Source organism: Myotis daubentonii, chromosome X (assembly GCF_963259705.1).
Source record: "Myotis daubentonii chromosome X, mMyoDau2.1, whole genome shotgun sequence".
NCBI classification, from domain to species: Eukaryota; Metazoa; Chordata; class Mammalia; order Chiroptera; family Vespertilionidae; genus Myotis; species Myotis daubentonii.
This window is the reverse complement of record NC_081861.1, coordinates 118,039,847-118,053,789: the sequence shown is the minus strand read 5'-3', so window position 1 is coordinate 118,053,789 and position 13,943 is coordinate 118,039,847. Positions and strand designations below refer to the sequence as shown.

The 13,943-nt window shown below is 40.1% G+C and overlaps 1 protein-coding gene across 8 annotated transcripts in view; it reads right to left on the bottom strand.

Annotated features, from left to right (window-relative positions):
* Positions 1-13,943, bottom strand: part of TAB3 (TGF-beta activated kinase 1 (MAP3K7) binding protein 3) — a 73,515-nt gene that overhangs the window by 5,908 nt on the left and 53,664 nt on the right. For 4 of the 8 annotated variants that reach the window (XM_059679701.1, XM_059679702.1, XM_059679699.1 and 1 more), the window contains 2 exons: positions 13,757-13,840; positions 5,395-5,493 (listed from right to left, as the gene is read on the bottom strand). The exons of 2 other annotated variants lie outside the window; for them this stretch is intronic. In XM_059679701.1, the coding sequence (XP_059535684.1) occupies positions 5,395-5,493; positions 13,757-13,840 (183 nt within the window). Of the gene's footprint in view, positions 1-5,394; positions 5,494-13,756; positions 13,841-13,943 lie in introns of those variants that run through there. 2 more of the 8 variants (XM_059679703.1, XM_059679706.1) reach the window with 2 other exon arrangements.

Here is a 13,943-nt window from a genome sequence, read left to right as displayed (position 1 = left end):
GTTCAACCCCTGGTCAGGGCACATACAAGAAACAACCAATGAATGAATACATGGGTGAAACAACAAATTGTTGTTTCTCTCTCTTAAAAAGATAAAAACAAAACAAAACAAAAAGAACCTTGAAACTTAACTTATACTCTTCCTAAGTCCTCATTCTCTCTGGCCTTGTGCTCAAAAGGCTTCTAGAGTTAATTTGTAAATCCTGCCTTTTAGGAACAGTCCCTTCTGAAAATGGGGTCAATAACTAGAGGCTAAAGATCTCTGGATGGAATTCACTCTGGAATCTGGAGCAAGGTCAGTAGGCTGTGAAAATGCACCATAAAACACTGGAAAATCCTGTCTGTGAACTGGAGATGACGTTATAATCTAAGGTAAGCAGCCTTCCTAAGCAGGTAAAAGAAACTAAGACCTGGTAAAGTTTTAATTAATTACCATTCTGGGTTAAGTTTATCTTCTCTTGAAAGTGAGTGAGCTGACTGTGGTTTACCAATTTGTCTTTAATGACAAATGGCTGGTGTGAACATTTCCCTAGCTCTAGAGATAAAGAAAATTGGGTGTTAGACCCCTGAATCTTACTGCAAGCTTAAGGCTCAGGCTCAATCAGGAGGTGATCTTAGCCTTACAATAGAATCATTGGGTTCTCTAACCTATTCCTGAGACTATAAAAAGATGGGCTTGTCCTAGCACGTTTGGCTCAGTGGATAGAGCGTCAGCCCATGGACTCAGGGTCGTGGGTTCGATTCCAGTCAAGGGCACATACCTTGGTTGCAGGCTCGATGCCCGGCCCTGGTTGGGGTGCATGCGGAGGCAACCAATCGCTGTATCTCTCTCTGAAATAACTTCTCAACAAATATATTTAAAAGGCACCTAATTTATAATTTTTTTTGATCCTCACCCAAGGAGTGAGGATATTTTTTCCATTGATTTTAGAGAGTGGAAGTGAGCAGGGGAGAGGGGGGAGAGAGAGAGAGAGAGAGAAACATCAATGTGAGAGAGACATATCCATTGGTTATCCCCCTGTGGGGATCCCACCTGCAACCCCAGGTACATGCCCTTGACCAGGAATTGAACCTGTGACCCCCTGGTGCACAGAGTTGATGCTCTAACTATGGAGGCATGCTGGCCAGGGCTAAAAGGCACCTAATTTAGAATTATTGTTGGTCCTAAAAAAGATACTGCTAAAAAAAAAAAAAGACACTGCTCATTTCATCATAAGGAAGTAGTGTTGAAATAGAAGCATCTAAAACACAAAATACATTTTAGATGTCTACTTTCATATGACTTACAGAAACGTACAGCTTTTTATGGAACAGTTTACAAGTTAAGATAGTTCAGACTTCATGGAAAATAAAAACTAATATGAATGTTTATATATAATAAAACGGAAATAGATGTTTCCTTTAATAGGATAACTTTCCACAAAATGACCATCCTCATAAATATCACATCAATTTAATACTGTTTATATTACATAATTAGCATACAGAAGATAAAAATGCTCAAAAGGATGCAAATAAAATTTTCAAAAATTCTAAATATTTTCTACAGTTTCAAAGATAACTGGTATTTTTCCAAAATGGGAAATATGCCAATGATAAAGAAAGACAAGTTTATTTCTTTTAACTATATGAAGTATAATACAGTTTCATGCTTGGTTTGTTCTTAGGTTGGGATCTTTCCATCTAGTTAATATAATATCAAGTAGAATACTTGTACAAATCCAACATGTACAATATTTTTAGAAACCTTATTTTCACTGAATCACAGGATATAGTTCAAGAAGCATTATAAATGCTCAGTGAGAAGTTATAAAGTCCAGAGCTTTCAGGTTACATTTACTTGGCATTGCTTTCATTTTTAAAAAAATCTTTATTATTGAGAATATTACAAATATCACCTCCCCCACACATTGCCCTCCTCCACTCAGTTTCTGCCCTGCCCCAGGCCTTCACCACCCTATTGTCTGTGTCCATGGGTAATGCATATATACATACAAATTCTTTGGTTAATCTCTTCCTGTCCCCTCCCCCCTTCCCTCTGAGATTCCTCAGTCTGTTCTATGTTTCCATGCCTCTGGTTTTATTAATCAGTTTATTTTGTTCATTAGATTCCTTGTTCATTTGATTTTTTTACATTCAATTATTGGTAGATATGTATTTAATGCCATTTTATTCATATTTTTATCTTTTTTCTTCTTCCTCTTCATCTTCTTCTTTCTCTTCTTAAAGAATACCTTCAACATTTCATGTAGTACTGGTTTGGAGTTGATGAACTCTTAGCTTTTTCTTGTCTGTGAAGCTCTCTATATGACCTTCAATTCTAAATGATAGCTTTGCTGGGTAAAGTAATCTTGGTTGTAGGTCCTTGCTATTCATCACTTTGAATATTTCTTGCCACTCCCTTCTGGCCTGCAAAGTTTCTGTTGAGAAACAGCTGACAGTGGTATGGGTACTCCCTTGGAGGTAACTGTTTTTCTCTTGCTGCTTTTAAGATTCTCTCTTTGTCTTTAACCCTTGACATTTTAATTATGATGTGTCTTGGTGTGGGTCCTCTTTGGGTTCCTCTTGTTTGGGACTCTGTGCTTCCTGCACTTGTAAGTCTATTTCTTTCACCAGGTAGGGGTAATTTTCTGCCATTATTTCTTCAAATAGGTTTTCAATATCTTGCTTTTTCTCTTCTCCTTCTGTCACTCCCATAATGAGAATGTTGGTATGCCTGAAGTTGTCCCAGAGACTCCTTACACTATCTTCATATTTCTGGGTGTTTTTTTTTTCTTTTTCCTCTTCTGTTTGGCTGTTTTTTGCTTCCTCATATTCCAAAGTGTTGATTTGATTCTTGGAATACTCTACTCCTCTGTTGATTCCCTGTAAATTATTCTTTTTTTTAAAAAAATATATTTTATTGATTTTTTACAGAGAAGAAGGGAGAGGGATAGAAAGTCAGAAACATCGATGAGAGAGATCGATCAGCTGCCTCCTGCACGCCCCCCACTGGGGACATGCCTGCAACCAAGGTACATGCCCATGACCGGAATCGAACCCGGGACCCTTGAGTCCGCTGGCCGCTCTATCCACTGAGCCAAACTGGTTCGGCGCTGTAAATTATTCTTTATTTCAGTTAATGTATGCTTAATTTCTGACTGGTCCTTTTTCATGTCTTTGAAATTCTCAATAATATCCTTGAAAATCTCACTAAGACCCTGAAGCTCTCATTAAGATCCTTGAGCATCCTAATAACCATTGTTTTAAACTTTGTATCTAGTAGTTTGTTTGCTTCCATTTCATTGGGTTATTTTCTGGAGATTTCTTCTATTCCTTCATTTGTGACATGTTTCTTTGTCTCCACCGTCTGTCTTCTTCCCTGTGTTTGTTTCTATGTATTAGGTGGAGCACCTATGTCTCCTGGAATTGGTAAAGTGGCCTTGTGTAGTAGGTGTCCTATAGGGCCCAGTGGCTCAGCCTTCCCAGTCACCTGAGCTGGGCACTCTAGGTGAGCCCCTGTGTGGGTTTGTGCATAGTCTTGTTTTAGTTGAGCCTTGGTTGCTACTGGAGTCACTGAGAAGAATTGACCTCTAGGCCAATTGGCTGTGAGGACCAGCTGCAACTACAGTGGGAGAACTACTGAGCAGGAGGAGACACTCCTATGGAGCAGGACTTGTTTCAGTGGGGCTTTGGTGCTCACTGAGTCTTCCCTTGAGTGTGTTGCTTATGGATTTGTAGAATTGTAATTTGGCATGGTCTGAAGCTGTCCACCAGGTGCATTGGCTTTGGGGCTTCCTGGGAGTTGCAAGGTCAAACACTGCATGGGGCCACCAAGCAGGAGCTACAGAGAGATCTGCAGATGGCTTCTACTTGTGTTGGGCTTGGAAGTGCTCAGGCAAGGACAAGCTGTGAAGGTACACAGGCTGGTGATAGTGCCAGGTCTTGGCCCTCTTATTGATAGGTATGGGGTACACTGATGCCAGCTGCTGCTTGTTTGAGAAATTTTAGAAAAGTCTGAAACCTGAACCAGTAAAGACCATTCATATGGAAAAGCTGCTGCAAACAGCTTGAGTTGGGCTGCAAATTGGATGGGGTGGGGCCTCAGGGAGACACCAGGGCTGAGTGAACCATGCTGATAGAAACTCAGATATGGCTGCCAGTCAGCTCTGTGATGGGGAGGTCCCAGCACAGGATCAATGACCCCTGTGAACACCCCCATCTGGAAGGAAGCCACCCCAGAATCCCTGCCCTAATGCCAGACATTCCAGTTCCTCCCCATGTGTCCCTGGATTCCCTAAAGCCACTGCCCCAGGGCTGGAGCCCAGAGGTATTGTCTGAGTAAGTCCATGTGCTGGCCTTTTTAAGAGGGACTGCGTAGGTATCCAGCAGCCTCCGTGTCACTCAGCCACAATCTCTGCTGATTTTTACAGCCTAAAGCACAGGGACTTCTCTTCCTGGCACTGGAACCCTGGGCTGACCATTCTGGTATGGGGCTGGGACCCCTTGCTTCTCACAGGAGACCGCACAGCCTTGATATCACTCCCGATTTAAAACACGCCACATGAGGGTGTCGGACTAGTCTGTTCTGCGCCTCTGCCCCTCCTCCCAGTCTCAATGTGGTTTCTTCTTTACTTCTCTAGTTGTAAGACTTCCATTCAGCCAGATTTCAGGCAGTTCTAAATGATGTTCAGTATTTTAGTTGTAATTTTGATGTGGTTGTGGGAGGCAGCGAGTACTGCTTTTATCTATGCCACCATCTTGATTCCTTCTCCTTCGCCTTGCTTTCTAGACATAATTATCAGAGCAATCTGTCCAATGCGATAGCCACTTGAAATGTGGCCACTCTGAATTGAGATGCTCTGTAAGTGTAAAATTTACACCAGATTTGGAAGATTTAATATGAAATAAAAAAAATGTCGCCTTGGCTGGTGTGGCTCAGTTGGCTGGAGCATCGTCCTATCCCATGCATTTGAACCCTATTCAGGGCATGTACAGGAGGTAGACGATTGATGTTGCCCTCTCACATTAATGTTTATCTTTCTCCCTTCCCCTTCCTCTCTCTCTAAAATCAATAAAAAACATGTCCTTGGAGGAGGATTTAAAAAATAATCTTTAAAAGATGTAAAATATCTCATAATAATTTATACTGATTTCATATTCAAATGATAACACCTTGTATATAGATTAAAAATATACTAATTTTACTGGTTTAGTTTTTAAATGTTTACTAGAATGTTTTAAATTAATGTAGATAGCTAACATTTCTATTGGACAGCACCACTTTAGAAACTCAGTAGAGAGAGTAATTTTTTAAAGCAAAAAAAAGTTGGTCTTTACTTATGATAGCTCTACATGGGTTAACACGTGTCTTTGGACATTTTGCACAAATGCTAGACACACAAGTACAAACCACCTGCAGCTGCTGCCTGGGTGTCATGGACATCCGCCTGTACTTTGGAGGTCACACTAATTCTTCGGGCTTTCCTCTCAACTGTGCAAGGGTCTGATGAGTCTGCATGAGACAAAGTGAAGTCACTTAGAAGGGATCAAGCCATTCATTTAGAAGTATTGTTGGGCGCACAAAAATCTCTCACAGGATATGCACAGTTGAGTGCTTACCCCTTCTACTACCTCATGTTACCTTTAATTTCCCTGTGAGGACAAGTGCCATATTTAATACTGCTTTTACAGCCTATACAAAGCAGTGGCTTTTATGACTTTTTCTATCCTCTCCAATTATATGGAGTACATGCCTTCTTTAAACAGTTTCCCACTTGCTGGTTGTTTAGGGTTACAAACTCAGTAATGAAATGTCAAAGTGAAAGCAAAATTTGAGATATTATACTTTAGCAAATCCCTGATTAAGAACTAGTTATTGGAAAATTATGGGTTGAAGATAAACTTCCCATGTAAGGCTAACCAAAGAATCGGTTAAAATAATAACAAACTACAGCATTTTATAATTAAGGAACAAGCAGGTATGCCCTGGCTGGTGTGGCCAGTGGTTATAGTATCGGCCCTTGAACCAAAGGGTCGTGAGTTTGATTCCCGGTCAAGGGCACATGAGGGAAGAAACCAATCGATGTGTCTCTCTCACATAGATGTTTCTCCCTCTCTCTCCTCCCCTTTCCCTTCCCTCCGCCCTTTTACTCTCTCTGAAAAAGCAATGGAAAAAACATCCTCTGGTAAGGATTAACAACCCAAAAAGAAAAATAATAGCAGTATTTGAGCCCTGCTGGCATGGCTCAGTGGTTGGGTGCAGACCTATAAACCAGGAGGTCATGGTTCGATTCCCGGTCAAGGCACATGCCTGGGTTGCAGGCTTGATCCCCAGTGTGGGGCATGCAGGAGGCAGCCATTCAATGATTCTCTCTCATCATTGATGTTTCTATCTCCCTCTCCCTTCCTCTTTGAAATAAATACATATATATATTAAATAGAATATATATATAATAGCAGTACTTGAAAAATCAGAACCAATTCAGAATAATACTATGTACTGACAATAAACGCTCCTCAGTCATTTCATAAATTCCAAATACCTACATGTTCAAAAGTCCAGCAGATACTTTCCAATAATGGACGTCAGGCACTCCAATTTTGTATTAGAATCCTGCATCTATCAATTTATAGTTTATCAGTAAGTAGTCCTTTGTAATAATTAAAAACAAGATACAGCAAACTTCATATTATTTGCCCCTAAGAACCGAAAAAATATCTTGCATTTTCTAATCCATTCTTAGCCCATAGGCAGTTCACCTAGTACAGTGGTCGGCAAACAGTGGCTCGTGAGCCACACGCGGCTCTTTGGCTCCTTGAGTGTGGCTCTTCCACAAAATACCACGTGCAGGCGCGCATGTACAGTGCAATTGAAACTTCATGGCCCATGTGCAGAAGTCGATTTTCGGCCTGGGCGAGTCTATTTGAAGACGTACTGTTGATATTTGGCTCTGTTGACTAATGAGTTTGCAGACCACTGCCCTAGTACAATCCACTTGGAAATCAGTGCTCCAGAATCCTAAGTGTGTTGCTTAGGCACTAAAGCACTCCATTATCAGCATGAACAAAAGCAGAGTAAATTTCTCCTCAGGCTCCAAAGACTAAGGTCAAGTTCCACTTCTTAGATTTGTAAAGTACTTAATAGCATCACATGCCTCCTTCTTACTGACCCTTACTTGGCTTATGTATTTTACAGCACTGATCACCTCTCTGGTGCACAGACTGGATCAGAACAAGGTCAGGTGGCCAAGACAACCAGGAACAGCACTCAAATCATGGGACACCAAGGTCAGTGCTCTTACCACTGTGAGTTACCAATGACAGGGTGGGGATAGTGGGGCTTTCTGAATCAGCTGAGGAACTCATATGCACACTGCACTGTTTAACTACAAAATCCAGTGCAAATTTCTGTCTCCCTTTCTATCTCTCATTCTCTCTCTTCAGTTATCACACTTATTCAGATAATCAGAAAATGTCTATATTCCACTTGGATTTCTAATATGTAACTATAATAACCCCAATACATTTATTCTAACTAATAAAACAATTCTACTTGTTATTTACATTTTACTTGCTTTTTTTTTTTTGCTTTTTAAATTTAAGTGGTAGACAAAATTTTCATCAAACTAGGTAAATTTAGTTTTAGAAAAAAGAGAGACTCTATGTGTTTAAAAGAAAACAAATTTGACTTCATAGAGAAAAAAACAAATAGCTTTTATAAATCTGTTATGAAAAAGCTTCCTAAAGAATTATACAATTTAATCAAGTTCTATTTATAAACTTTAATAGAAAAAGGTGAAAAGTTTAAAAACTACAGGATATAGAACAGCATCATTTTATACTCTCACCAACAGTCTCAGGGGGAAAAGGAGACATATGTAATACTTTAAACAATAAAATAAATTATTATATAATTAAAGCTCAATTAGATTTCTAAAGTAGAGATCCATTTACAGTAAAGATGTTACTTTAGAGGGCTTTCTAGTCTACTTTTTATTAAAACTGTATACGTAGAGTACAAGCCACTTGGGATAGGAGTTATGTCTTACCTTTGTAGCATCAAGCAGCTATCTACATAATCCATCTATGTATTTAAGAAAATGACTGTAATTGGAATCCCATTACAACTAACTCTAAGGGACTATTCAATATCAGTTGTAGCAAATTTTGTTAGAATTAAAAGTACCATGGAAAAGAGCCTTTTTAGTGTGAAGGTACTTGTAGGGAGCTAGATGAAGCTTGATATTAATGGAATATTAATGCAATCCTTGCACAATTCCCAGCTGAAAAGTATACCAAACAGGAACCTCCCACCTCAAATACATGGTGTTGGTCTCAAAGACAGAGGCCAAATGACATCCTCAAAAATTCTGTCACCACTGGTAGAAAACTCTGAGTATACTGGCTCCTTACCTCTAAGAAATTTTCCTTTTATTTCTTTGTGAATTTTTGAGGTAAAATGTGTACAGTGAAATACAGAAACTTTAAGTGTACCATTTGATGAATTTTAACAAATGCACCTGAATAATCCAAATTCCCACCAAGATTTAGAACACTACCATGAGTTCAGAAAAATCTACCCATATCTTTTCTCAGTTATTCCTCAAACCCAGTTTCCAGAGATAACCACAGTTCTGAATATATATATATACACACACACATGTATATATATATACATATATATACATATGTATATATATCCTAAATTCAGCTTTTTCTATCCTGAATTTCATATAAACAGAATTATATACTATATATTCTTTTGTATTTGATTTCTTTCATTCAGCATTATATTGTTGAGATTTATGTATCAGTAATTCAGTTTTTTTTTTTTTGCTTAGTATTATTCCATGGCATGATTATATCAGTGTTTATCCATTCACATTTTGATGGATACTTGGGCTATTTCTAGTTTTGGGTTATTGTGAATAAAAATGGTATGAATCTTCAAATCCGAGTCACGGCACCAAAAAGAAAAAAAAATGGTATGAATCGTCTAAAAAACAAGTCATTTGTAGACACACATTTTAGATTCTTGGATAAATCTTTAGACGTAGAATTGTTGATGGGCTATAGGGCAGGTGAATGGTTTTACAAGAAATAGCCTGTTTTCCAAAATTTGGGATGTTAGCCATTCTGGTGGGTGTAAGGTGGTATCTCAGGATTTTAATTTGTGTCTCCGTAATGTCTACACAGGTTGAGCATTTTCATGCGCTTATTGGAGATGTATATATATATATATACATACATATATATATATATATATCCCAGAGCACGAAATTCATGCAGGGGTACAGTCCCTAGTCCTGGCCTGCAATCACCTGCAATCAGGGCTGAAACTGGCTCTCCAACATCCCCCGAGGGGTCCTGGATGGTGAGAGGTGCAGGCTAGGCCAAGGGATCCCACTGGTACATGAAGGAGGGACGTGGGAGGTTGGCCAGCCAGGGAGGAACCACGGGAGGGCTACAGGGTGTGTCCAGCCTGTCTCGCTCAGTCCCGATCTGCTGGACCCCAGCAGCAAGCTAACCTAGCGGTCGGGGCATCTGCCCCCTGGTGGTCAGTGCATGTCATTGCGACTGGTCTATCAGTCGCTTAGGCATTTATATATATAGAAGATTCCTTTGTGAAGTGTCTGCTCAAATGTTTTACCTTCTTTTTTATACTCTTGATACCAATTCTTTATCACATATATGTATTGTGGATATTTTCTTTCTCCTTTACTTTCATATTGTATTTTTGAGCTAAACCCAATGAGGTCATGATGCATTATCTTTTTTATAAATTGTAAATATGTTATGAAGGATTTTTTGCTTTTATGTCCATGAGTGGTATTGATCTATAATTTTGTTTTCTTTAGGGGGTAGTGGGTAGGTAATGTCTTTACTGGGTTTTGGCATCAGGGTTCTGCTGGCTCCATTTCAAAAAGAGGGAAGTTTCCTTTTCCCTGTATTTTCTCAAAGAGTTTGTGTAAGACTGGTATTATCTCTTCCTTCGATGTTTGATAGTCTGGATTTTTCTTTGTGGGAAATTTTTTGATAATAGATTTAATTTCTCATAGACATAAAGCTATTAATATTTCCTATTTAATCTTGTTTTCAGTTTTGTAGGTTATATTTTCCAAGGAATGTGTCAATTCCATCTAAGGTGTTGCATTTATTGGCATAAAAATGGTCATCACATTCCCTTATTTGTGTTCTCTTTTTTAATAAGTTGACTTTAGAGCTTATTGATTTTTATCTTTGAGAGATCAAACTTTTGGCTTTATCTGTTTTCTATCTCATTGACTATTCTTATTTTTCCTTCTTCTTTTAAGGTGGAATATTAGGTCACTGATTTTAGATCTTCTTGTTTTATACTAGCATTTAAAGCTATAAATGTCCTTCTAAGCACTGCTTTAAGTGTTGTGTTGTAAAGAATTTGACCTTGCCCAAAGAGAAGTCTAGCTTTAGCCCCAGCTCCTGGGATCTAACCTCTAAAATCTTGAAGTTTCCCAAGTGATAGAAGTGTCTTTGCTATTTATGGAGGGACCTTCAGACCATACCTGAGAGTTTATGCTAATGAGGTGGCTCAAGGTGGACATACTGTCCACCATTTCTTACCAATTTGGTCCTCTGTTGCCAGGTAACAATTTTTCTTTAAAGGTTTTTTTAATTTATATTTTTGAGAGAGGAAGGGAGAGGGAGAGGGGGAAACATCTATGTGAGAGTTGATTGGCTACCTCCTGTACATCCCCTACCAGGGATCGAATCCTACAACCTGGGCATGTGCCCTGACCAGGAATTAAACCGGCAATCTTTTTTTAAAAAATATTTTTATTGATTGCAGAGAGGAAGGGAGATGGAGAGAAATATAGAAACATCAATGATGAGAGAGAATCATTGATCGGCTGACGCTTGCACACCCCACACTGGGGATCAAACCCCCAACCCGGGCATGCACCCTGGCCGGGAATTGAACTGTGACCTTCTGGTTCATAGATTGACGCTCAACCACTGAGCAACACTGCCTTGGCTGAACCAGCAACCTTTTGGGGCACAGGACAATGCCCAACCAACTGAGCCACAACAGCCAGGGCTCAGGTAACAACTTTTTAATGCACTCCCTTAAATAAGGGATTCCTCCATGACAACCCTTGAATCAATTAAAGTTTATCTGTTGTATTACCATTAAGTAATGCTTCCTTCGTAGACATTAGCACAAACTCAAGTGTTATTTAACCATTTGGATAAATATATTATTATTATACCAAATGGTTAAAATGATCAATGATATATAACCCAGTGACTTTCAACTTGAAGCTGTATATAATGTTTCCACAGTGCCATATCTGGAATTGGGCAGTCATCTACTAAGATTCTTCTTTGTGCCATCTTTAGAAATTAGTATGCTATTTAAAATGCAGATGAGATGAAATAGCAATGGTAGTATCTAATCTAATAAAAGAGAAACATGCAAATTGACCACACCTCCGCTATGCCCCAAGCCATGCCCACCAGCCAATCAGAGCGACTATATGCAAATTAACCGAACCAAGATGGTGGCTGGCAGCCATGGAGCTGGAGCAAGCAGGAGGCTTGGTTGCCCCGGTGATGGAGGAAGCCAAGATTCCCACCTGCCCTGGCCTGCTGTGGCCTCCACTCAAGGCAACAAAGTTTCAATTATACAAGATAAATAAATCCCAGATACCTGCGTCCAGCCAGCCTCCACTGGGAGCTTGGGTGGCTGGGGGCTGTGGCCAGCCTGAAAACAGCCATCAGCCCCTCACCCAGGATGGCCACACCCTCATGGGGTGAGGGTCCCCGCCGGGGGCTTGGCCAGCTTGCAAACAGCCATCAGCCATTCACCCAGGCTGGCAACACCCTCATGGGTTGAGGGTCTCCACTGGGGGGCTTGGCTAGCCTGCAAACAGCCATTATCCCCTCACCCAGACTGGCCAGGCACCCCAGCAGGACCCCCCTCCCTGAAGGGGGTGTGGCCAGTCTGAAAACAGTCCTCAGCCCTTCACCCAGGCTGGCTAGGCACCCCAGCAGGGACTCCAACCCTGAAGGGGCTGTGGCCGGCCTGCAAACAGCCATTAGCCCCTCACCCAGGCTGGCCACACCCTCATGGGGTGAGTCCCCATTGGGGGTCTTGGCCAGCCTGAAAACAGCCATCAGCCCCTCACCCAGGCTGGCCAGGCACTCCAGCGGGGACCCTCACCCTGAAGGGGGTGTGGCCAGTCTTAAAACGGCCCTCAGCCCCTCACCCAGGCTGGCCAGGCACCCCAGCGGGACCCCACCCTGATCCGGGACACCCTTCAGGGCAAACCAGCTAGCCCCCACCCATGCACCAGGCCTCTATCCTATATAATAAAAGGGTAATATGCAAACTGACCCTAACAGCAGAACGACTGGGAATGACTGGTCACTATGACACACACTGACCACCAGGGGGCAGACAATTCAGAAGCTGCCCCCTGGTGGTCAGTGCACTCCCACAGGGGGATCTCTGCTCAGCCACAAGCCAGGCTAACGGCTGCCAGTACAGTGGTGGTGGTGGGAGCCTCTCCTGCCTCCTCAGCAGCACTAAGGATGTCTGACTGCAGCTTAGGCCTGCTCCCCGCTGGCAAGTGGACATCCCCCGAGGGCTCCCGGGCTGCCAGAGGGATGCCTGATTGCCAGCTTAGGCCCAATCCCCTGGGGAGCAGGCCTAAGCCAGCAGGTGGACATCCCCCGTGGGGTCCCAGACTGTGAGAGGGCACGGGCTGGGCTGAGGGGACCCCCCTCCCCAAGTGCACAAAAATTTGTGCACCAGGCCTCTAGTTAAACAATAAAAAGAACAACAGATATTGTGCTGCAACCTATAAATGAAATATTTAAAACACATAGAAAGTTGTTTAACCAAAATTTAAGTAATTTAGCTCAGGTAAAATTATTTAGGGAGAATTTATACATTCCCTGATTAATAATAATTCTGATGATATTTTAAAATATTATACTCTTAGGTAACTTTTTAAGTATTAATTCTGATGATATTTTAAAATGTTATACTCGGGTAATTTTTTTTAAGTAAGACATTCACCACTATTACATGTATATGTCTTCATGAGCAATCTTTTTAAGTTGCTTAAAGCCTTAAGGATTATGCTCTCAAATGCATACTTTATCTCAGTCTTATGAATTATATTTATAAAATAACATGGGTTATTAGTAAGAATTGGGCAGAAAGGGTTTAAATTTAAAGACATTTAAATTTAGTTCAAATCCATTTTTAAGATAACTGGAATGTCAAGTAAACAATTGGTACACAAAAATAAGAGATTTGATACCTTTGATATTATATGGGAATGAATGAACAATTATTCAAAAGTGATTTCTTTAAATCTAGGATTTATATAGGATCTAACTGTTATGCTCCCCTGTGAAATAACCTTAGATCAACGGCAGATCAAACTTTCCATTCTAACACAAGACCTTTAAAATTCTCATTATTTTGTAAGAATTATCTTTTAGGATTATAGTTTTCACAATAAATTTTAACTATATAATACAGTTTTAATTTTAAAAAGTAAATTATATATATACTATTTAATTACTTTTGACAGTAATTCCAGGAGTTAATTAATTTTAAACTTTGGGGGACATTTTACTATTGCCATAGTAACATCAATAGGGTAAGTTTTTTTGCTGAACAAATTAATGAGTATCTCTAGTGGAAATTTCTTCAGATATAAATGTGAACTCCCAAAGAATTTTCATATTTATTTGTGTGATGTTTTTTACATTTCCCTACTCACCTTTTTTAGATGGCTTGGGTGGTACCACTGGGCCAGGTTGTATGTGGTCATAAAAATTATTCATGGCTTTTGGATCAAAGTTTCCTATAAAAAAAATAAAATCACCAGGTATTCAGAGTTCTTTATCCTATTATTTGAACTTTTTGTTAAGGAAAATATGAAAATAAAACATGTAAGAATGGAAATT